This window comes from Miniopterus natalensis, chromosome 18, assembly GCF_054644295.1.
Source record: "Miniopterus natalensis isolate mMinNat1 chromosome 18, mMinNat1.hap1, whole genome shotgun sequence".
NCBI classification, from domain to species: domain Eukaryota; kingdom Metazoa; phylum Chordata; class Mammalia; order Chiroptera; family Miniopteridae; genus Miniopterus; species Miniopterus natalensis.
In genome coordinates, this window is record NC_142098.1 from 27560288 (window position 1) to 27584272 (window position 23985).

Sequence of the window (23985 nt, forward strand, 5' to 3'; positions counted from 1 at the left end):
CCCAGGATCCCCACTCTGGTATCTGCCCATACCAGCGGCTGAGGATGGGATTCTGCCGGCGAGGCCCGGCTGGTGGGACCAAGTTCCTTTCCCCCAAATACCTGGAGTACGATTTGGGAAAGGCAAAGGCATCTGGCAGTATGGTTGGAGCCTCACTCACCCCTCTCCCATACCTTATCTTCGATTCACTCATTCATAATTCGTGAATCCTAGTGGGAGTTGGGTGGGGTACTTGTCAGTGAAATACAGACATTCCAAACTACTGTAGGGATCTCTGCTACAGAGGGAGGTGCCTTGAGAGAGGAAAATCTGGAGGAAGAGCACTATTAACCAGGGCAAGGGTGAGTTGTTGGAGAAGTAAAGTGCAGATGAGACCACTAGTGCAAAGGCCCTGTGGCCCAGGGAAGGTGACTATCCCTGGAAGACCAGGAGGCAGACAAAGCAAGCCAACCATTCATTCATTAAGTCTTGAGCATCTATAATGCTCCCTAAATATCTTGGGGGGATTAGTTCCAGGACCCCACTCCTCCCATGCCCTCATTCCAAAATTCTCCCATATATAAAATGGTGTAGTAGCCCTGGCCAGTGTGGCTCAGTTGGTTGAGTGTCGTTCTGTGCCTGGAAAGGTCACTGGTTCGGTTTCTGGCACATACCTGGGTTTTGGGATCCCAGCGTGGGAGGCAACCGATATCCATGTTCTTTCTCACATCCATGTTTCTATCTCTATCTCCCTCCCCCTTCCTCTCTCTGAAATCAATAAAAACATTAAAAAAATTTTTTTTGATAAAATAAAATGGTGTAATATTTGCTTATAACCTATGAGGGTCCTGACCTATGCTTAAAAAAACAAAAAACTTTTTTTATTTTTTAATCTTCACCTGAGGACATGCTTTTATTGCTTTTAGAGGGAGAGGAAGGGAGAAAGAAACATTATACTCCCTCACAAACATTGATTGGTTGCACGGGTGGGGGAGATCAAACCTGCAACCTGGTTATGTGCCCTTACTGGAATGAAACCCACAACCTTTTGGTTTACGGGAGGATGCTTCCAACCAACTGAGCCTCTAGATTATTTATAATGCCTAATATAATGTAAATATGTAAATAATTGTTATACTGTATTGTTTAGGGATCAACTTTCTGGAATTTTTAATATATATATTTTAAATTGATTTCAGAGAGAGGAAGGGAGAGGAGGAGACAAATAGAAACATCAATGATGAGAACCATCTATTGGCTGCCTCTCCTGCACCTCCTCTACTGGGGATCCAGCCTGCAACGGGGGCATGTGCCCTGACCAGGAATCGAACCATGACCTCCAGGTTCATGGGTCGACGCTCAATCACTGAGCAACACCGGCAGGGCAACTTTCTGGAAATAAAAAAAAAAATTAAAAAAAAATTGATCCGCAGTTGGTTGAATCCACGGATATGGAGCCGCGATTTCGGAGGGCCAACTGTACTATATCCCAGGCCCAGTGATGGACGCTGGGCATGAGCCTGTCCTCAAGGATCTGGTGTTCTCATGGGTGGGGGCTGGAGCAGGGAAACAATAAAGGATTTACTGTGTTAGAAGTTAGTTTAGTGCTGGGGTAATGGAGATGTGAGAGCCGAATAGGGGACAGGAGTGCGGGTTGTTTAGTATTACTGGGGTGATTTTGGAGATGAGTAAGAGAGCTCAACAAAGCAGGGCCCTACGGTTATTTTAACGAATTTAGTTTTCCAAGGAGAGTCCAAGTCTCGGAAATTGTCATGCGGCTGGGGCGATTGGACGGAGGCAAGGAGGTTTGGGGAGGCCTCCCCACGCTGCCAGCCCCTTGCCTCAGATTCTATGGGACTCGGACACGCATGAAGGACTCTCCAATGGGAATGCGCTCAGGACGGCCAGAGATACCCCTCTAGAAAGGTCAGTCAACTGGAGGGGCCTGCTGAGGCGCCGCGTCTGGAACCGCGCTGAATAGCGAAAGGCCTAACAGGGTCTGGAAGGTGACCGCATGGGGGCGCTAACATGGGCGAGGCGGAGATCAAGCAGCGTCACGGCGGCCCGCGGGGGGCGCCGGGGCTCTGTTCGGTAGGAGCAGCGCAGACAAGAGCCAGCAAGGAGCGATGTAGGCCAGTGGAGTTTTAGGAGAGTCCCGGGCCCTGAGGTGCTGCTGGGGTGAAGGGGAGCAGGGGGAAAGGCCTGACTCCGTTTGGCGCGTGCGCGCTGCAGGGTGGATGGGGGAGGGGCCTTACCTCACGGCTGCGCCCAGCCCCGGAACAAATATTTGACATTCCAGATTTATCTCGAGGAGGAGAGGCCCCAAAAGCGACGTTTCCCCCTCCCCCGGGACTGATTGGCTTAGCGCTTCCGGGGGTGGGGACAAGCGGGCGGTCCCAGGTAGGCGGTCCAGAGAAGTGTAGACGCGCGTGGACGCAAGGCTACCCCCCAAGGGGAAGCGCTGATCGCCGGAAGCTTCTGGAAGAACTGCCTACTTCCCACTCCCTCCAGGCCGCCGTGTCCGGTGCGAGTCCCCACTTCCGATCCTGGCGCCTCAGTCTTTATCTTTTAGCTGGGGACGCGCCGGAGTGTGGGTTCAGTGGGCAAGGCCTCGGAGGCCCCCTCCACCCCCGGTTCTTTCGCTGTCCGAAGGCCTAGACACAGTCCTCTGCTTTTCCGACGTAGTGAGGTGAAGCTCCCACCTCAGTTGCGGCTCCGTCTTGGCAACCCCTTTGTTCCCGCTGGGCTGGAGTCCCTTCTTCCCGCCGGATTCTTACTCAGTTTCTCAGTCACATAAATGGGAAAATTGGGGGAAGTCCGAGGCGGCCTGGAGACTCGCCGTAAAGGAGCCTCAGCAAGATCGACGAGGTGAAAGGGAGCCTTCCACGCGGGATTGTCCGAATTGGGATGTTGGTCCCGGACAGAGAAGAAATTCTGCAACACGCAAGGGCACATTACACCTTTGCCGCTGGTCCCCACCCGCCAGCGCGCTCACATCTCTAGGCAACAGGCCCACTTGTCAAAGGGGCAGTGCTGCAAAAACAGGCTGGAGTCCCCACATGGGGTAGGGGTGCGGCTCCAGGCCCGGACAGTCCGGCTCAGCCTGGCCTAGAGTCCCGCTCTCTGGAGTTGGGGAAGGGGGTGTCCGCCGCCTCCTTCCGCAGCACCAAGGCCTGTGCACCTCTGAACGCGCTTTGGCACCGCGAGCACTTCCTGGAGCTAGGCTAAGGCCTGGCCTTCCCACCTGTACGGACAAGCTCTGCCCTATGACCTCTACGCCCCCCCCCCGGGGCTCTAATGACCTCTTGGGATCCCCTCCCCCCAGTCTACCTCTGGTGATTCCCCTACAGGCTTCTGGGTGTTACCGGGTAACTCTAACCGCCCCTTTTGACCTTTGGTGACGTCTGTGACCACCAGACTGGCCGCCGCGACCCCCACAACCTCTAGACTGACTCCTGGTTATTTTCACAAGTCCCATGTGACCCTCAGGACTGGAGAAGGCCTCTGGTTTTGCCGTTCTCCTGGCTGAGGCCTCAAGGCGGGGGAGAGGAGGTGGAGGAGGTCGCCCCAGAAATCAGCCGGCTGGGGGAGTGGGAGCCTGGGCCCGAAGCACGCCCAGGCGGGGCTCGTGAGCGCGCGCGTCCTGGGCTGGGTTCTAGCGGCCTGCCCCCCACAGCTCCCAGAACCTCCCTCCGTCACGTGGCCCGCCCGGCCGACAGGTAACTCGCCCAGAGAGGGCTGGGGCAGTAGGCGCCCCGCCTCGCCGGGCGCTGCGGGCGGGTCTCAGCAGCGCCCACTGCGCCAGCCGGGCTGCAGGTGCCGCCCCCGATACACCGGGTCCCGCCCAAGCTGATCCGAGTCGCCGTCGGTCGGTGCGTGCGTGCGCCTCGTCGGTCCGCGTGTGTGTGGCCGAGCGCCCCCAACCTCTGCGGCCATGACTCCGGCGCCACCGCAGCCACCGCCCCCGGGCCAGAGCCCTGCCGCAGACTCTGCCGCCGACCCCCGCCCAGAGCCTGGGCCCCTGGTCGTACTGTTCGGGGCCACGGCCGGTGCACTGGGGCCGGATCTGGGCTCCGATGAGACCGACTTAATCCTGCTAGTGTGGCAGGTGGTGGAGCCGCGGAGCCGCCAGGTAGGGTGGGAAGGGGGTGATGGCGTCCCCAGGGAGTTTCGTGATCCGAGGGGTGCAGTGGCTGATCAGTTTCCCCCACCGCTCGCAGGTGGGGACGCTGCACAAGTCACTGATTCGCGCCGAGGCGGCCGCCCTGAGCCCGCAGTGCCGCGAGGCAAGTGGCTTGAGCGCCGACAGCCTGGCGCGGGCCGAGCCGCTGGACAAGGTGCTGCAGCAGGTGAGCGCCCGGTGCCGGGTGGGTGGAGACACTGCCAGACCCCGGGCACATTTCTCCGCGGGAGAGGCGGCTGGAGGCGAGGCCTGGCGCACCGTGACTAACTGGCCCGGGCAGTAGGACGGGTTCCTGTTGTTTGAAACTTTCATCGAGTCCCGCGTGTGCGTGTGTCCGCGTGTGCCGGCCATTTACGGGGGCCTCTTCTCAGCCTTTCCAGATCCCACCCTATTGAGGGGTGGGGATGGAGGCTGCGAGGCGCTTCCCAGAGTCCCTGGCCGGTGAGGAAGCGAGGCTGAGACTGAGACGCCTCTGGGAACCTGCCCAGTCAGGTCTCTCAGAACTGTAGCCGGAAACCGAAAGGTCCAAGGGGCCTTGATCATAGGTCACCGTCCCTGCCGCCTGCGACTTCGGCCCACCCACCCGCCTGGGAGACGCTGGAGCTGGGGCGGAGGGCGGTGTCTGCCCCAGAGGCAGACGCCGCCAGGTGTAAGCAGCTCGTTTAGGCCTGCCCCGGCTGGCTGTCCAGGCGTGGGCGCTGTCCTGACCCCGCCTGGAGGCTACCTGTCTCCAGAGTGCAAAGGCCTAGGGCTGCGTCCTGCCCGCTCAAGTGAGAGGCTGTTCCCATTGCTGTTTTCTTTTTCTTTTCTTCACTACTGTGCTCAACCCGTGTCTGTTGATTATAATGAGTGTAAGTGCTTTACACGCACAAATTCTTTTATCTTCCAACAACTCTGGTGGTTCCTGATGAGGAAATGGAGGCACAAAGATGTTTGAACCTAGTCTGTTCCAGAAGGACTTCCAGGCAACCCCCACTTGGGGAGTGTGCTGAAGGAGAGCTGATTTGCCTTGTTCTGCCAGTCTTAGAGTGTAAAGTTGGCATGGGGGAGGTTCTCCGGAGCTGTGCTTAGTGCTTATACCTGTTCTCCAGCAGGGATGGAGGCTGGGGGAGGGGCTGGGCAGTTTCAGGAGTGCCACCCCCTCTATGAGCAAACAGCTAAGTGCCAGCCGGTCGATAGGGTGTGGGTCAAAGCTCATGCTGCCCCTGGCGTCCAGGTGTGGAGCTCTGTCCTTGGAATTTCTCTGCCCCTTGGTTGGTCAGACCTAGAGGCGGGGCTGCCATTGACCATGAGCCGGATGGGCCTCAGGCAGGACTGGGCCTCTCCCACCTGTCTGAGGGTGGTGCCTGGTCAGGGACAGGTTTAACCTGCTTTGCCCCGCCCCTTCCCACCTGCTTGTCCCACTCCACCAGGTGTTTGCGCTGGCCCCACTCCAGACTCCTGGAGTGTATGCAATGGGGGCTTGGGTGATATGTAACTGCCCCCTTTTGGCCTGGAGAAGGCAATGGTTGACTAGGGGAGAAGGGGAACACAGAGCCAGGCCCAACAGGCATGGCCACCTACTCCCCAAGCAGGGTAGAGTTGGCTGAACATCTGGCTGAACCAGCTTTGCAGCCTGTGCTCTCTTTCTTCCTGCCTGCCCAGCTGTGAGTCTGTGTCTGTCTCTTTCCCAGTTCTCACAGCTGGTGATCGGGGATGTGGCTCTGCTGGGTGGGGGCCCCTACATGCTCTGCACTGATGGGCAGCAGCTGCTGCGACAGGTTCTGCATCCTGAGGCCTCCAGGAAGGTATGCCACTGAGAGCACAACAGGGGGCAGGGTTCCCAGGCCATTCATTGTCGTGGGGGTGGTCAGGGCAGCTCAGTTTTGTCTATTCATCCCTACTCACATGTGCCCCCAGAACCTGGTACTCCCCGACACCTTCTTCTCCTTCTACGACCTCCGCAGAGAATTCCATGTGCAGCACCCAAGCGCCCGTCTTGCCAGGGACCTCACCGTGGCCACCATGGCACAGGGTACCTATGACCCAGAGGGGTTAGAGTGGAGGGGCGGTGGTATGCTGTATGTGTCTGAGTATGTGCATGCTGGTGGGTTTTATGAACATACACAATTGGCATTACCTGCTGAGTCCTTAAGCGCACGTGTCTGTGTCTGTGCTGGGGCATCTTTGGAACATGGACATATGTCTACATATGTTTGGGCTGGGGGATCTGTAAGTGCATACATGAACAGTGCTGAAACAAATGTGTTTGCTGGGATTCTATATGTGTTTATGTAGGGGACTTGGGCCTAGGTGGGACCAGTCATAGTGCTCATGCTGGTTGCCCCAGGGCCTCTCATGCTGGGACTTCCTCATTATTTCTCTACTCATAGAGTTGGGGCTTGAGACAGATGCCACAGAGGATGACTTTGGGGTCTGGGAAGTGAAGACAATGGTAGCTGTCATCCTCCACCTGCTCAAAGGGCCCAATGGTAAGGTTCCCCTCACCACCTGTCACCTGTTCACTCTCAGGGCTGAGTGAATGCCTGCCTATTAATTCCTCAAAGTCCCCTTCCCTAGTTCTTACCTTTTCTGAGAGACTATAAGGTGGAAGCCCCTTTGTTACCTCCTCTTCAACTGTCCTCTTTTTATAGAGTTTGGTGGGGAGACCCCTCCACCAGACCCTGCTGATCCCCATGCCATCTCTTCTCAGGTCAATTGTTTTTGAAGCCCGAGGTGGTAAAGCAGAAATATGAAACGGGACCTTGGTGAGTGCAGGGCAGGGATGGGGGTGAAAACAGGTGGACAGCTCTGACCCTGGGCCCTCCTCCCACAGCAGCAAGGCCGATGTGGTGGACAGTGAGACTGTGGTTCGGGCCCGTGGGCTGCCCTGGCAGTCATCAGACCAAGATGTGGCTCGCTTCTTCAAAGGGCTCAACATTGCCAGGTGGGTGCAGCAGAATGGGTGGGCTCAGGAGGGCAGGCCTACCCAGGAGGTACTAACATAGCACTGGCTCCACAGGGGTGGTGTAGCACTCTGCCTCAACGCCCAGGGCCGCAGAAATGGCGAGGCGCTCATCCGCTTTGTGGACAGCGAACAGCGGGACCTAGCGTTGCAGAGACACAAGCACCACATGGGTGTCCGCTACATTGAGGTGGGGCTTTGGGATGGGATGGAGCAGAGCAGAGCTGAAGACAGCCAGGCCTGAGACCCATAGGCTATCCCCACTGTACCCACAGGTATATAAAGCAACAGGAGAAGAGTTTGTAAAGATTGCAGGGGGTGAGTTGTGTTCCCAGCAGTGCCTAGCTCCCCCTGGTTCTTGACCCATGTCCCACTTCCCTACCACCCCTTGCCTTTCTGCTCCCCTGTGTGCCAGGTGTGGATGGGTAGTTGGAAGGGCATGAATGAAGTCAGTAGGTGACTCCCATGCCACCCCCACCAAGGCACATCACTAGAGGTGGCTCGTTTCTTGTCACGAGAAGACCAAGTGATCCTGCGCCTGCGGGGACTGCCCTTCTCAGCTGGGCCAGCAGATGTGCTAGACTTCCTGGGGCCAGAGTGCCCAGTGACTGGGGGTGCTGATGGGCTGCTCTTTGTGCGCCACCCTGATGGCCGGCCCACTGGTGATGCCTTTGCGCTCTTTGCCTGTGAGGAGCTGGCACAAGCTGCACTGCGCAGGCACAAGGGCATGCTGGGTAAGCGATACATTGAACTCTTCCGGAGCACCGCAGCCGAGGTGCAGCAGGTGAGCACCCAGGGCTCCCCCACCCTCACGTGCTTCTCCAGGGTGCCCCCCCACCAGTGTCCCTGCCCTACTTGGCATGACGAGCTTGTTGTTGCCTTCCTTACTAGGTCCTGAACCGCTATGCATCCAGCCCACTCCTTCCCACACTGACTGCTCCACTGCTGCCCATCCCCTTCCCACTGGTAGCTGGGACTGGGAGAGACTGCGTACGCCTTCGAGGCCTGCCCTACACAGCCACCATCGAAGACATCCTGAGCTTTCTGGGGGAGGCAGCAGCTGACATCCGACCCCATGGTGTGCACATGGTGCTCAACCAGCAGGTAAGGCTGCTGCCAGTTAGGGGATACATATAGTTAGGGAGGAGTGTGTGGTTGGGAGTAAGGCACTCTTGTTAATAGTATAGACTGCTTATAAGACGGTGTGCACAGGGTCGGCCATCCGGTGATGCCTTTATCCAGATGACGTCAGCAGAGAGGGCCTTAGCTGCTGCTCAGCGTTGCCATAAAAAAGTGATGAAGGAACGTTATGTGGAGGTGGTTCCCTGCTCCACAGAGGAGATGAGCCGTGTGCTGATGGGGGGCACTTTGGGCCGCAGTGGCATGTCTCCTCCACCCTGCAAGCTGCCCTGTGAGTGTCCCAGGGCTGGGGAAGAACGGGGCATGTGGGTACCAGGCTGTTATAATCCCCCGCTTTCTACAGTGGGGACTTCTTTCTGGCTGCCCCACTTGGGGCAGTGCAGGGCTCCCTGCAGATGTACTTTCTACTTCTGCCTCTAGGCCTCTCACCACCAGCCTACGCCACCTTCCAGGCCACCCCAACACTCATTCCCACTGAGACGGCAGCTCTCTATCCCTCTTCAGCACTGCTCCCAGCTGCCAGGGTGCCTGCTGCCCCTACTCCCATTGCCTACTACCCAGGGCCAGCCACTCAACTCTACATGAACTACACAGCTTACTACCCCAGGTACCCTGTTGCTAAGAGAACTGCATAGACTTGCCCCTGTCCTGGTTTGGAGGAGGGTCATGATCCCCTACTTGGGCCAGATAACTCAAGGTCTGTGATACAAGGGAGTGACAGGTGTGGGCTGGCTGATGCTATCTACAAACTAGAGTGGAGATGATGTAGAGGCCAGGGTTTTAGGGAGGAAGAACTGAAATGAACTAAGCATAAGGCAGAGGCATAAGCATAAGGGAAGAAGGAGGAAGGTCTTGGTCTAGGTCATCCGTGGGATTATAGTACTAAAACCCTGCCTTTCCAACCCTAGCCCCCCAGTCTCCCCCACTACTGTGGGCTACCTCACCACGCCCCCTGCTGCCCTGGCCTCTGCTCCTACCTCAGTGTTGTCCCAGCCAGGAACCCTGGTCCGTATGCAGGGTGTCCCATATACAGCTGGTATGAAGGATCTGCTCAGCGTCTTTCAGGCCTACCAGGTGAGATGTGACTACAGGGTTTGGGGACCTGGCTGAGCCTAGAGCTCCGTGCTCTATAAAATCTCTGTCCCTTCCGCAGCTAGCCCCTGATGACTATACCAGCCTGATGCCTGTTGGTGACCCACCTCGCACTGTGCTACAGGCTCCAAAAGAGTGGGTGTGTTTGTAGGTGAGGGAGTCAGAAGGTAAGAGCTGGCTGATGTCCTCAGCTAACATGACTTTCCTGCATCCAGAGAACTGGTGCCCTCAACCTGGTGGCTTCTTTCTGAAGGCACTCAGAGGAGCTCAAGCCCCAGCTCCATCCCCCACTTACTGCTCTGCTGTTCACCCCAAAGGTCATCAATGGCTGGATCCTGCATGCAGGGCTGGGGATGGAATGGTGCTACCCTGCTCCCAATGGCCTAACCTGGGCATCTTGAGTCGCATCCAGAAAGCCTTTGGTCTGTTCTGGCTATGGCCCATGCCCACAAATGCTGTGGGGCTGATGTCCACAGCAGGCTTGCCTTCTTTTTTAAAATGTACACTGGTGCCTTCAATGTATGACTACTGGGAGCTTCTAAGTAAAGATCCCAGTGGTGAGGGAGCAGAGAAACAGAGAGCGCTGGCCCCAGCCCCCAGGATGCTTGGACCTCAGTGACAACACTGTGCCAGGGGAGGTCCCCTCCAGCTTGGCACGAGGAGTATCAGATAGCAAAACCACAGACTGTTTTGATGGACTGTACTGCAGTATCCCTAGAGGACACTAGGGGGCAGGAGACCTTCACATAAAAACAGGCTTGAATTTTAAAGGGGACTTTCTGCCTACTTTTCCCAAAGACCTTGGGCAGGCCAGTTGTCCTGAACTCAGCAGACACCCTGGAATTTCCTTTGCACCCAGCACCCATTAGAGGGTGCAGAACTGAAGCTTCAGAAAGCATCTGGAACTCTACCCTCTCCATAAAATAAACAAAGGTTCCTAACCACGTGGACTTTTTAAAAGCCGAAGTGCCCTTAGCTTTGGCCCCCAGAGTGAGGGGCTCCACACCAGCCCCAGACGGAGGAAAACTCAGGCAGATTTCAAGGAGACTGTTGACCTGTCATCGTTTATTATTTCAGCACTGTAACTGAGGAGCCTGAATTGCTGGCTCTTCCCTTTGTATCTGTGTAAGGAGCACTATACTCCTATAAAAGGTTTTAAAATACAAAATGTACAAGAAAACACAATCTCGAGTGCTGTAAACATAACTGAGAACCAGTTCCTTAACATCATCCATTCTATAAAATACAAGGTTTCAACTTGAGCCCATCTGAGCCTTAAAGATGACCATCTGTTCTGAGTATCAAAAACAGCTTCACAGTCAGACCCAGCAGAGCTCTGATGATAGTGACTAGCCCTGGGCAGCAGTGGGCTGCACCCCAGGCAGCAGCACCACATGTGATCCTGGAGACAGCTGTTCCTTTTAAAGCTGTTTTCAGCCACGTTTCTCTGTACATCTCCAATAAGCAGAAGGCTGCTCATCCCATTCCTCAACCCAAGATCTTGCACCGGCTGGAGGGGGAAGGAGTGAGTGCTAGCACATGCCCAGCTGCTCAGTGCTGCTACCAGAACTCAATTTGCATAGTCCAATGGATGTGTGCTTTAACACCACTATGTTACACAAAAACGTAAGTCTTTATCTACAAGGCTAAAAAATATTGACTCTTACACCAAAGCTTTTACAAAGCTGATACAAAACTGCTTACATAGTATACAAAGCTCTATTTTTAAATTTAACTTTTATTTTAAATAGGAAAGCATTTCTAGTGCTACAGGCATCAAGGTATTTAAAAGGCATCAAAATTTGGTGCATAGCAACTCTGGATCATAGAGGCTTTTATTCTTGAGGACAACAGAGCAACCCCCAATGGATCCTGCAAGGGGAACTCTTGCAAGAAACCCATGTGAAGCAGCTACACCAGGGGCAAGAGGGTGGAGGCAAGTCTGGCTAGCTCTCTGGAACTTCATCTCATTGGCCAGCCCCCCACAACCTCCAAAGGAAGCTGTGGGCATCTCATTATCCACACTGACACAAAACTCACTTTCAACGAAAATATGAAAACACTCAGCTCCAAGAGGGACCAGAGTGATTTGCTGAAGGACATTTTTCTTAACTAGTTGTAAGGGAGAAATCTAAAACATGTTTAAAGAAAGAAAAAAATAACCATACTTCCTCATCCTGGATCAAAGCTCCTACATGGGTGGCTACAGGTGGTAGGCAATGAGCCAGCTCCCTCTGCCCAGGACTCACTTGGTCTCAGTAGAGAATCCTGGCATCTAGGACCCACAATCCCTTGGAATAACAGCATCAAACCTTTGACCAGTCCAGCACACTGTCTCATATGTAGGCACTCAAAAAATTTGCTTTCTGAATAAATAAAAGTACATAATTTCATATGAAAACATACTGCAAACTTCAGTAGCTCTGAAATAGGCCCAGGCCTTGGACCAGGTAACTTATCCCATTAATGGGAGGGGTAAGGATGGAGCTTGAAAAAAAGCACCCAAGTTGGGCACCTCCTTTGGTAGACAGCAGGCTGGAGTTTCTTGCTGGCCCCTGCATTGAGCACCAGCCTCACCTGCAGCAGCACCAGGGCATCTTTGGTCTGGAGGGTCAGGTCTATGATGCTACCTCATTTCTGGATTTGCCTCAGAGCCTTTTTGGGGGGAAACTGGTTTTTAGGTCACGCAGACGGTACAGGGTAGGCCAGAATCATTTTAGGCTGTAAACAGAATGAGGGATAAGTCTTCTGTGCCAGTGTGAATCTTAAAAGCTTCCCATCTGGAGTCTTGGGTTTTCTCTGCTTTTGTTCTGAAGCATAGTTCATTTGTGCTTATTCCTGACACAGCCTGGCCCCTAGAGATGAGTTAGAACCAGCAAAGTTGCCTAAACCATCATGAGACTGTGGCTTCAAAGGTTACAGAGCAGCCAAACACTAATTCTCCCACTTGGAAAAGGACACAAAAGGGAAGAGCACTTGTTTGTACGATGGCAGGAAATTAAAGCTACCAAACTAAAACTTCACCTTTCAAAGTCACCTTATTTACCCAAGGCCCTGAGGGAAAAAAGCAATTTCAACACGGAGTCAGAATGGAGAGACTGCAAGAAGATTATCTAGTAAGTTACAAAAAGACTATGCTCTGGAATGTCATTTAATATTCCAACACTTCAATGATTGGAATGGTCTCTTCTCATTTTATCTAACAGTTTACTTTTATAGAGGTATAAGCTACATTTGGCTTTATTTCCTATGAATCTATGAAAGGCTTCAGGACACATGCTGAGTTTCTGAGGCATAGGTGTGGGCTTGGACAATTTTTTTTTCTTTTATGTTTGCCTCTGGAAGGTTTTATCAAAAGTTCCTATTTTTAAAATTTCATTAAAGCTAAAGGGTCCTCCAAATGACCATAAAGCAGTCCAAATCACCAATTCTAGCTAAGCAACCAGGTCACCTGCAAAAGCAGCACCTCTGAAATGAAGAGCCTGCTGCATTCACACTCAAAGCACCCATCATATAAAAGTATCCTATTCAAAAATAAAAAGCAAAGTTCATTTCCCCAAAGCTCAAACAGCCTATGCTGTTCCTGTTCTTTTAAAAAAAAATCTACCCAAGGCCTGAGGTGGAGGAGTGCTGCTTTCCCCACAAACAGTGACTCCAACTCCTGACACTAGTCCTGAAGGCTGCAGAGTTGGAAACCCAAGGTCCAAGGAGAGAAACATGCTGAGAAGTACGTGGTGGTGGTAGATGCAAGGTTGCAGCGAGTACTGTCAGAGCCCATCGGATCTTCCTATATCCAGGGAATTGGGACCAGGGAGGGGAGCCTGCCTGCTCACCCCAGTTCCTTGGGAAACAGATATCTGGGACATGTCTCTCCCAATTATTTCGTTCACTGAAAAACAAAAGGGAAAGTAATTAGTGACTAACCATATGATGCTCAAAGCCAAGCTCTACTTCAGAGTCATTTTTCCCCTTGCCATGGCTTTCTATGAAGGTAAAGGCAGAGCTTGAAACCTGATCCTGAGCTGAATGGAAATATTCTATAAACTGTTTCAGACCCCTCTCCCTTTCAGTTCACAGTTTGGGTTGGGAAGGTGGATGGCTGAGAGAAGAGAAACGTTCTGACCCTAACTCTAAAGGCTCATGCTCTAGAGCAGAGGATAGGATACTTTTCATAAAGGTGTTTGCCCTAATCTAACTTTCCCTTAGTTTGCATCCCTTTAGGAGAGTTTTCCCTTTCTGATCTTGCAATGCACCTTGTTTATAAAGTGAATGAAATGAATGCTTTGGTGAGAGTAAACCACTGAAATTTGGGGGTTATTTTGTTACCCTATGCTTATGAAAGCATCTTTTATTATGTGGGGGCATTTGTATTGTTTCTGATCCTTAGTGATTGCAGGCTCTACTTTTCTGTTGGTTTCCATGACTGGGAACACAATGCTCTGTGAGGTCCAGTGCAAAAAATTTCAATTTTAAGGAACCAACATAGAAGGAAACACCCCAAATAAGAACCTTTAGTTTTCTCACCATGAGAACTCTGCTTTGAAATGAGAATTTTTTGCTTTATCAATTAAAGATTCCATACTAATTCCATTCCTAAGGCATATATTCAAAGAACTGAAATATATAATAACTAGTAGATTTAAGTTCCTGTAGGGCATGGAGCTACCTTGTCTATCTTTGTTCTCCACTGACTCCTTAGTGCTTGGTACATATTTAGTGCTGATAAAATTACTTATATAACTTGGGGACTTGAAAAAACAAAAATTATGTTTAAGTAATCAGTACAGATGAATACTGAGTATGAATTTTAGGACAAGGTGTCAGAACTGTAACAAAGCAGTCCTTTCACTGTCCTTTAGCAGTAACTTGAGCTCAGTGTGATATTTAAGTCTACTGTTGTTCTCCTTCACCCTTCACTCCTCCCTTAGGTTGGGGGCTCTGGGCTGTGCTTGGGATACCACCTCTGGGTTCCTGAGATATCTTTCTAATGTGACTGGCCAAAATTTGAGTGTCCACTTAAGCAAGTCAAAATTATTACCAGTAGACAAATCTATGACGCAATTTATACTGTAAATCATTAGCAATCTTGATAAACTCAATACTTAAGTCATTTCTTAAAAATACTAATGCTTGCAAGTTCATTTTTCACTTCCTTTTGAATGTATGTATGTATGAATTTATTGATTTATTTAAACCCTAGTCCACAAAGTATGTAAGGTGGCTTTATTTATTTTGCTTAAAAATTTAAGAACATAAAAAGAGTTGTTTATGCCCCTACTGTACAATTTTATCATTTCCCCCTTTAAAGAATAAAGTGAATTAAAAGCCTAGAACAAGAGCCAACAACCCTCAATACCCATGCTAACAGTTTATGTAGGTCATGGCATTTGGCCCACTTGTGGCAACTACCATCTTCGACTCCTACTACTCCAACACCTGGATTGCTTGTGCCACAACACAAGTCAAGCCATCAGCAGTATCTGCTGTAGGAAGAAACAACTTTTGTACCAAGAAATGTTCAAATAAGCAGTCCACTAGAAAGCTGTTTCTACACGCAAGAATGAGGCATTTGAGTAACAGGCCTCTTATTTAGAGCTATTTCCAATGCTTAAAGATTTAAAGTTAGAGCTGACAAGTGTGGTATATTATGATGTCTCACCACCAAGTGGAGAGGAGCAGGGTAACCCAGGCAGATGCACACTGTCATATACACAAAAGCCCAAAGGGCCTTTATAACTAACAACTGAGCATCTTGAACATTTTGTAAAGGATTTTGGGTATAATTAGATGCCATTTATATATTTCATCTTGAAGCTGCAATGAACAAAGTTTGGAAAATTTATCTTTTTTTTTTTCTTAAATATTTTTATTGATTTTTAGAGAGAGAGAAAGGGAGAGGGATAGAAACATCTATGGGAAAGAAACATCGATCGGCTGCCTCCTGCACGCGGCCAACTAGGGATCGAGTCCACAACCCGGGCATGTGCCCTAACGGGGAATCGAACTGTGACCTCCTGGTTCATGGGTCAACACTCGACCACTGAGTCATGCCAGCTGGGGACAATGGTGCCAACTTTTTAACAGTTATTTTCAATTTCATCCTCTCAACTCTAGTCAGCTGCCAACCACAGGACAGATTGAAAATGTTATGCACAATGACTGAAGATATCCTTTACTTTTAACATTAGCTTTAATACTAGTAAGGGAAAATTATGACACTTTTTTTTCCCACCACAACTGACTGAGGGGTGATTAGTCCTGTTATTAAGGGGTCCTTTTTTTTCAAGAAACCTTATGTGTGTGATGCTATACTCAGTGTCATTACAGATCTTTCCTCTAGAAAAGGTTGTAACAACATTCTACAAAGACAAACATTGAATCTCCAGCTGAGTAAACAGTACACAACAGGTATCTGAAACTATATTCAAGTATCAGCATGTACCCTTTTGTATCAGCAACAACTGAAATATGAAAAAAAAAAACAAAAAACTTTTCAATTGGTTAAGATGTGAGATTCTGAATTTTAAGATTAACAGAAGATTCTGTTTTTTGATTTTTCTTTGTACATTTTCTCTGTACAGTCTTGTCCATTCTGATATACTGCCGACTCCCATACTTATTACCTCCCATACATATTACCTCTAGGGGCCAAACCTGTGCTCGAGCCATAAATCCTAAATCCACACGACTCATTTTACCGCCTGTGTTATGGATCCCATATCCTTGTCTTTCAAGACCTAGCTCCATCAATTTTCTTCATTCTTCCATCTCTTTTCCTTTTTTAAATATGTTTTTATTGATTTCAGAGAGAGGAAGGAAGGGGGGGAGAGAGACAGACACATCAATAATGAGAGAGAGTCACTGATTGGCTGGCTGCCTCCAGCACACCCCCTACTGGGCATCGACCCCGAAACCCCAGAATGTGCCTTGATGGGGAATTGAACCATGACCTCCTGGCTCACAGATTGACACTCAACCACTGATCCATGCTAGCCAAGCATACTCTTCCATCTCTTTAATCAATTTACTCACCTCCCCTCATGAATCCTCCTCATCACTGCTTAAATATGAGTAAGTCTATCTCAAGCAAGAAAGCAAACAAAAACTCTAGACTCCACACTGCCCTCTATATCTAATATTTTCCTTTATTGCTTAACATGTTAAAGAAGTTATCTATTTCTATGTTCTTACCTCCTGTTCATTCCTCAGTCATCCATTAATCCCTTCACTTCACATAAACACTAAGATAATTGCTTCATACACAGAAAGAGCAATAGAGTGAACACAGGAAAAAAATAACTTTTTTAAAAAATCCTCACCTGAGGAGTGAAGGTATTTTTTTTCCATTGATTTTAGACGGGGGGGGGGGGAGAAACATCAATGTGACAGAGACACACTGACTGGCTGCCTCCCACACACACCCCAACTGGTGGCAGGGATTGAACCTGCATCAGGTGTTCGCCCTTGACCGGGAATCAAACCCGAGACTCTCTGGTACACAGGACGATGCTCTAGCCACTGAGCCACACTGGCCAGGGCTGGAAAAAATAAGTTTTAAGTTTTAATCTTGGTTCAGCTGTGATGTAACTAGGGCAAGTAATCTTTCTTCAACTGATTTTCTGAACCATCATATGAGGAAATTAATTTAAATCGTTCTGGTTATAACTCTTCTGAGGGTTTTATAGATATGCAGGAATTTATTTATTTATTTAAAAATATGTTTTTATTTATTTCAGAGAAAGGAAGGGAGAGGGAGATAGTAACATCAGTGACGAGAGAGTCATTGATTGGCTGCCTCCTGCATGCCCCCCACTGGGAATTGAGCCCACAACCCAGGAATGTGCCCTGACCAGGAATCTCCTGGATCATAGGTCGATGCTCAACCGCTGAGCCACACTGGCCAGACAATTTATAATTCCTAACGCATATTTTCTAAGTGGCTTTGAGAGTCTTTGAAGAAAGGAGCTATGTGACTGGGGAGGGGGGGGCTCAGCCTCCTTCCTCACAAACACTAACTCCATTTCTACAGATTCCTTCCAAATGGAGCCCAAAATGAACTACCAGGAGTGCAAATATGGCCTACAGGGTAGGCTAAAGGGTAAATGATCCAAGTTGCCTCTGGCCTATGGATACAATTTCTTGCTTTATTTCCATTCCATACTGCCTCCCATCTAAACAGAATACTTAACCAGAAATGAGTAGGCTTACACGCCTAATCAGCAACCAAATTTACTTAGTACCAAGCCACAGAATTCATATAGATAGGCCTCTCTCTGCTTTGGTTTAATAGATACAATTAAACACTTGCCTCCTATTTAAATCCAGACTAAAATTATAAGCACAAGTGTAAGAGCCAGAGTACGGTTAGATTTAAAAAGCAGAGTCTTATAGTCAAAGTATAGCTCCAAAGATAATGAGTGGGCCTACCAAGAAGGTACCCATATATACACCCTCCTTTGTAACACATGCAAATCCAGCCACAGCATGCAAATACCAGACTTGGGCACAAAAACAATGACACATTTCAAACAACACTCACCCTCTAGATTCTCCAGAAAGGAACTGGATATGAGAGCTCACTGTGGTTAGGCCATTTCTCTGCTGAACCTGATGGCTGGTGTTCCAAGTCAGATATAAACTGGTCTGTGTCAAAGAAGACAACATCACTACTGAATGGAACAAACCAGATGGTAACTTAATCTACTATATGCCCAGGCTGTTTTTTTTCTATAATTAAGAGGAATTTAATTGTCTTTTATCTGTCAATCACTGCATAAAATGGCTCCCCACATTTTAAAAAATAATATGAATATTGGACTCCAGAAATTTTAGGAGGTAATAATTGATTTATTTTCTAAAATTAAAGTGCAAGCCTTGGCCAGGAGCTCAGCTGGTTAGAGTGTCTTCCCAATATGCCAATGTTGCGGGTTCAATCCTGGTCAGGGAATATACAAGAATAAACCAATGAACGCGTAAGTGAGTGGAACAACAAATTGGTGTTTCTCTCTCTCTCCAATAAGTAAAAAATTAAAAGTGCAATAATTTGAAAAGTTATAATGATGGTTTTCAGTGATTTAATAGATTCAGTTTTAAATAAACTAGTTTTTAGTAGATTAGCTCTATTTGTTGTTCCCAAATATCTGTCTATGGCTACATGAGAATTATCTGGGTACTTAATAAAAATCTAAATTCCTGGGCTCTATTTCAGACCACAGAAGCAAAATGTCTAAGGGCAGAAGCCCAGAAAAACTATATGCACAGGAAAAGTTGGGGGTGGGGGATCATAGAGAAATATTTTTTAAACGAAAGTTCACATTCATTAGCAGGTTATGAAATCAATTCAGCAAGCTAAAATCAGTATTTTAAAAAGAGAACAAATTAGAAGATAGTCTGCATTTTTTTAAAAATAAAGGTTAAGAATTGGTTTGTGAGCCTTTTATGTTAGTTGTGTATGTTTTTGTTATGTACTGTGTCATTATACAGCTTACTACTTTTTTTATTGTTAATTCTTTCCCTTGCTTTTCAGGGAGATATTTTTTCCCTTGCTTTTCAGAGAGAGTGGAAGGGGGGAAGGGAGCAGGGAGAGAAAGAGAAACATCAATGTGAGACACACAGACTAACTGCCTCCTGAACGCGCCCCAACTGGGGGTGGGGAGAGAACCCATAACCCAGCTACGTGCCCTTAACCAGGAATCAAACCTGCGATCCCTTGGTGCGTGGGCTGACATTCTAACCACTGAGCAACACCAGTCAGGGCTAAAGCTTACTTCTTACTGTGGGAAGCTGTCATAAATGTTTGAAAATCATTATACACAGGAAGAGTCACTATTGGTCAGTTTTGTAATAGTGGCTGACATAATCAATGCCCAGTTAGAATCCAAAATAAAATGAGGCAAAGCCTCCTCTGGCCTGTAAGGAAATATTTTTGGCCTTAGCTGTGCAACTTCAAACAAAAGGACCTAATTATGAATTCCAGAAGAATGCTTTTTTCATATTGGAAGAGAAGATGAAAACAGTAATTAATACCCTTGCGTTAGGCAAATAAAGAAGGGGAAACAAAGGAGGAACCAATCTATGCAAAATGCACCCTCACTAATGAGGTAAAAACAAAACACAAAATCCAGAAATACGTGGTGCTTAGGCAAAATTTTTCTGTCTTAAGCTTTTTTATTACTGAATTTGAGACCACTCACCTAGTCTTCAGGGTGATTTAAAGATTCTAGTATGTGCAAAGTATTTTTATTGTCAAGTCTCCTTTCTGAGGATGCCCAATCTCCACAACAAAACAGACTTGAAGGTATTATAGAACATGTGATTTCAAGTACACAGCATATAAGTTAGAAGAAAGAAACCCAGGAACAAAGCTAAGAGGCCAAGAGATACTGGGGGCTTTTGTGAGTTGGATAAGGCAGTAGTCATTTTAGGTTGTGCTTATGGAAACTTACAGTCCTTGAGACATCTTTCTAGTTCCTTAAAACACTACTGACAGCTCCAAAAAATACCTAATTCATTTTTTCCTATCACAAAAACTTTGACCAAACATCTAAAGAAGAATTAACACCAATCCTTCTTAAATTCTTCCAAAAGATTCAATAGGAGGGAACACTTCTTAACTCATCCTAAGGCAAGCAATGCCTTGAATATCAAAGCCAGACAAAGGCATTTCAAGAAAAGAAATCTACAGACTATCCCCTATGAATATAGATGCAAAATTCCTCAACAAAATACTAGCAAACTGAGTCCAGCAGCATATTAAAAGAATTATACATCATGACCAAGTGAGATTTATTCCAAGAATGCAAGGATGGTTCAATATGAAAATCAATTACTGCCCTGGCCCGTGTGGCTCAGTTGACTGGGGGTCGTCCTGTGCACCAAAAGGTTGCCAGTTCAAAACCTGGTCAGGGCACATACCCGGGTTGCAGACTCAATCCCTGATAGGGGGCGTGCAGGAGGCAGACGATCGATATTTCTCTCTCATCGATGTTTTTTTTCTCTCTCAAAAAATTAATTAAAAAAAAAAAGAAAAGAAATTACTAGAAAGAAGGGGGAGGAACAAATGTTCATCTTAACTGATGCAGAAGAAACACTAGACAAAATTCAATGCCCTTTAAAGAAAAAAAAAAAAAAAATCACCTAATAAATTAGGAATAGGAGGGAATTTCCTCAAAATGATAAAGGCCATATATGAAAAACCCACAGACATCATATTCAATGGTGAATAACCCATCTTCAAAAGACTGAAAAACAGGATATGAATTTTAAAATAGAATACATTGTTCAGACACTGGTTTTGTATCTTACACATGGTAGACAAACATAAAGACAATGTTTACTGTGTTTATAGAGGTGAGAATATATAATCAATTATAGATATTTCAGAAACCACTAAAGACACGTGAGACAATCTAAACTTCAGACAGACCTGGATTCAAATGCCAGTCCCTGTGTTTGCTGCCATGTAATACAGGAAAGTGCTTCAGCTCTCTGAGCCACATCTCTAAAAACAAAGCTAATAATTCACTTTTCACAGATAGTAGGGGAAAACTAATGAGCTACTAGCGAGGTACCTAACCTAGCACAGTGCTCAAAAAAAGGTGTTTTATTATCAAGAAAGAGTAACCATAATTCATTAATTATTTTCAAATATACTTTTGAAGTGAATTTATTTTGAAGACTTTTGATATGCTGGTTATTTAGTGGTAGGCTCTCTTGGATTTTTCCCAGCCTATGAGTCTGAAAATTAAAATTTCTTAATATATATGTCCAAGAGTGGTCATGTCTAAAGTCTTAAATCCCCATGATGGTCCATTCTGCATGACACATGATCCAAAACCTACATGGACATTACTTATGGGACCTTTCTGCCTCTGGAATATTCACCATAAATATGTTTGACGCTAGATGGTACATGCATGCTTCTCAGAAAGAGGATTCATGAGTTACCCAGAGTCCCATTTAAAGGAGAAAGTTCAGTATTATTTACCTCCCTCCAGCCCAGGGACCCTAACTGATGAATTATAATACCTCATTTGTCTCCCCCCTCCCCATTTTAATACCTCAATTGTGACACACTCTTACCATTGACTATGCATGGATTTCTTTTGTTGTATTTATTTAAATACAATAAACACCAGTGAAATGTATCCAACAGGTGAAACAGAGTGGTAATAGGTACCTCTCTGCTCCTCCATACCAGCCTCCTGCTTCCCCCATCCAAGATAACCACCTGAATCTTATGTTTAACATGCCCTTGCTACTTGAAAGCAGGCTCTTGTCAGCTATATACAGAACTGCAGCAGCTGAGGTCACATCTAGAGTCCCTGTTTACAGTCGAATTAGCAACTGCCCTACATTCAGGATCAGCGCGTTACTGCACAGAGCCTGCAAGTGGCAGTGTCAGTTTTCACCACAGCAGCAGGTCAGGCTATATTTAACATGTACCCTCTTTACTGAAGAGCTGCAGCTGCGGCTCTTAGTTTGTGAACAAAGGAGGACAAGTGGGAACCGAGGGGCTCTAATGGAAAGTTGTAACTGGGTTCAGTTAGCTCAATCACAAATTAATTAGGCCTGTATTTAAAGGTCTAACTTAAATTTAACAATACTATAACCTTAATTAAAATGCTCAAAATACAACTGTGACAATTTATCTATTTCTATACCGTTTTCATGTATATAATTTGACCCCAAAACTGGGAAATGTACACTATAAAGCACAAATGTTTAGGAAAAGTTACAGCTCCTGGCATACAAACTAACATATGAGTAAAAACTCATTAATAATTTTATAGATGTAGAACACACTTTTCAAGCAGAGGCAATGCTATATCTATCTAGCTAGCAAAGAAAATAGCAAAATAGTTTTGAAAAATATTACAGTCTTACAGACTGCTTGAAAGAGAACATGGCTTGGTAAAGGTCAGTATCCTGCTGTTGTTACTACTTTGAGGATTCCCAAGGAGGGAGTCACACTACTCTGAAACAGAGAAATGCTTCTGGGACTCTGCTGAGCTTGGAAGGTTGATTTTGAGGGGCCCAAATCACCTCAATGAAACCAAACAAGGATAATTGTAAAGTTTAATCTTGGGTTCCAAAACCAACATATGCAAAAAGCCATGAGGAAAAGGGTGGTGGTGGTGGGGAGGGGAGGATGTGATTTAGCCAAACCTAATGACTCACTAAATCAAGAGCAAAACAGAGCTAAGAAAATTCCTTGACCTCGGGACATTATATATATATTTATAACTATAGCTTTATTGATTTCAGAGAGAGGAATGGAGAGGAGGCGAGAGAGAAAAACATAAATGATGAGTTGTCATTGATCAGCTGCCTCCTGCATGCCCCAGACTGGGGATTGAGCCCGCAACCTGGGTATGTGCCCTGACCAGGAATCAAACCCAGGATCTCCTGGATCCTAGGTCGACACTCAACCGCTGAGCCACACCAAGCCAGGCAACCTCAGGCCATATTGATAAAATCTTCCGCACACAAGGAAGGTGACAGTCCCAGTCCTCTCTGAGCTGTGAGAGTATACCCTTTCGGATACTGCCCTATGAAAAGGAACTAAAACAGAACACCAGGGTTCAAGCAGAGGGAAACTACCATGTTGGTGAGGGTTAGAGAAGGGTGCAGTTACTAGAGTGTTTTTTTAAGACTGGGAAAGAAACCAAGATTTCACACATGTGAAAGGCTATTACAGAGGAATTAAATTTGTTCTACATGAATCCAGAGACATCAGAGCCCACATAAAACAAGGGTAGCTAGAACTCAAAAGGCCCTGAGATGTTCCAAAGAAACTGGCAAGGAAGAGACACATAGGGACACCAGAGAATGAACTCTGGTGTGAAAGGAGGATAGAGACTTTAAAACTTCATTGATGCCCTGGCCAGTGTGGCTCAGCTGGGTGTAATCCCATGTACCAAAAGGTTGCGGGCTCCATTCCAGGTGGGGGGGCGTGCAGGAGGCAGCCAATCAATGCTTCATTCTCCTATCAATGTTTCTCTCTCCTCCTCTCCTTTTCCCTCTCTCTAAAAATTAATAGAAAGTGTGTAAAAAAATTAATGAATACAACTTCATTTATACTGAGAATCTAATAATCTTAAGATTGCCCTGACTCTCCTCACAAACCAAGGAAAGGCTCTACAGAGAAAATGGCACTTCTTTAATCTGTTCTACTTGCTCTACACCTACAGGTTAATGAGAAACATGATTGCAGATATTGGAAAAACTCCTAGGGTACTGAGTTAGGAGTCAGAAGACTTGGGTATTAGTCTTTATTAATTCAGTGTGTTACCTTGGATGCATACTTAGGCTCTATAAAACTCAGAGTTTTATAAAATAAGGGAGCTGTATTAGGGTATTTTGACCTGTATAAGTCTTGAATTTCTAAGCTGAGGTGCACTAGTATCTTCTGTTAAATCTCACTGAATTTACAATAAAAAATTAAGGTGGTAATGTCCACATTTCTAAAACTAACAGTTAAGTAATACTTGAATGATTCCTAACAAAATCCATCCTACTTAAAAACTTCAAAAATAGCCCAGCCAGGCGTGGCTCAGTGGTTGAGCATCAACCTAGGATCCCGAAGATCGAGGTTCGATTCCCAGTCAGGGCACATGCCTGGGCTGCAGGCTCGATCCCCAGTTGG

General features: G+C 47.3%; 2 protein-coding genes across 3 annotated transcripts in view; one reads left to right on the plus strand and one right to left on the minus strand.

The window, feature by feature from the left end:
- The first annotated feature begins 3913 nt into the window (after window positions 1-3913).
- On the plus strand, window positions 3914-14474 carry ESRP2 (epithelial splicing regulatory protein 2). The gene is made up of 15 exons (XM_016200760.2): window positions 3914-4111; window positions 4200-4328; window positions 5836-5949; window positions 6062-6176; window positions 6535-6633; window positions 6855-6909; window positions 6978-7088; window positions 7164-7296; window positions 7382-7424; window positions 7589-7890; window positions 7998-8210; window positions 8319-8517; window positions 8667-8853; window positions 9155-9320; window positions 9400-14474. Exons 1-15 carry the CDS (start codon window positions 3914-3916, stop codon window positions 9487-9489), a joined length of 2154 nt encoding a protein of 717 aa, XP_016056246.1. The 3' UTR covers window positions 9490-14474.
- NFATC3 (nuclear factor of activated T cells 3) overlaps window positions 10384-23985 on the minus strand; it is an 81685-nt gene continuing 68083 nt past the window's right edge. Inside the window, exons 10-11 of one of the 2 annotated variants that reach the window (XM_016200755.2) lie at window positions 17878-17981; window positions 13147-13227 (exon numbers count right to left, since the gene is read on the minus strand). In XM_016200755.2, the coding sequence (XP_016056241.2) occupies window positions 17881-17981 (101 nt within the window). In that variant the 3' untranslated portion in view covers window positions 13147-13227; window positions 17878-17880. Of the gene's footprint in view, window positions 13228-17877; window positions 17982-23985 lie in introns of both variants that reach the window. The other variant, XM_016200754.2, reaches the window with a different exon arrangement.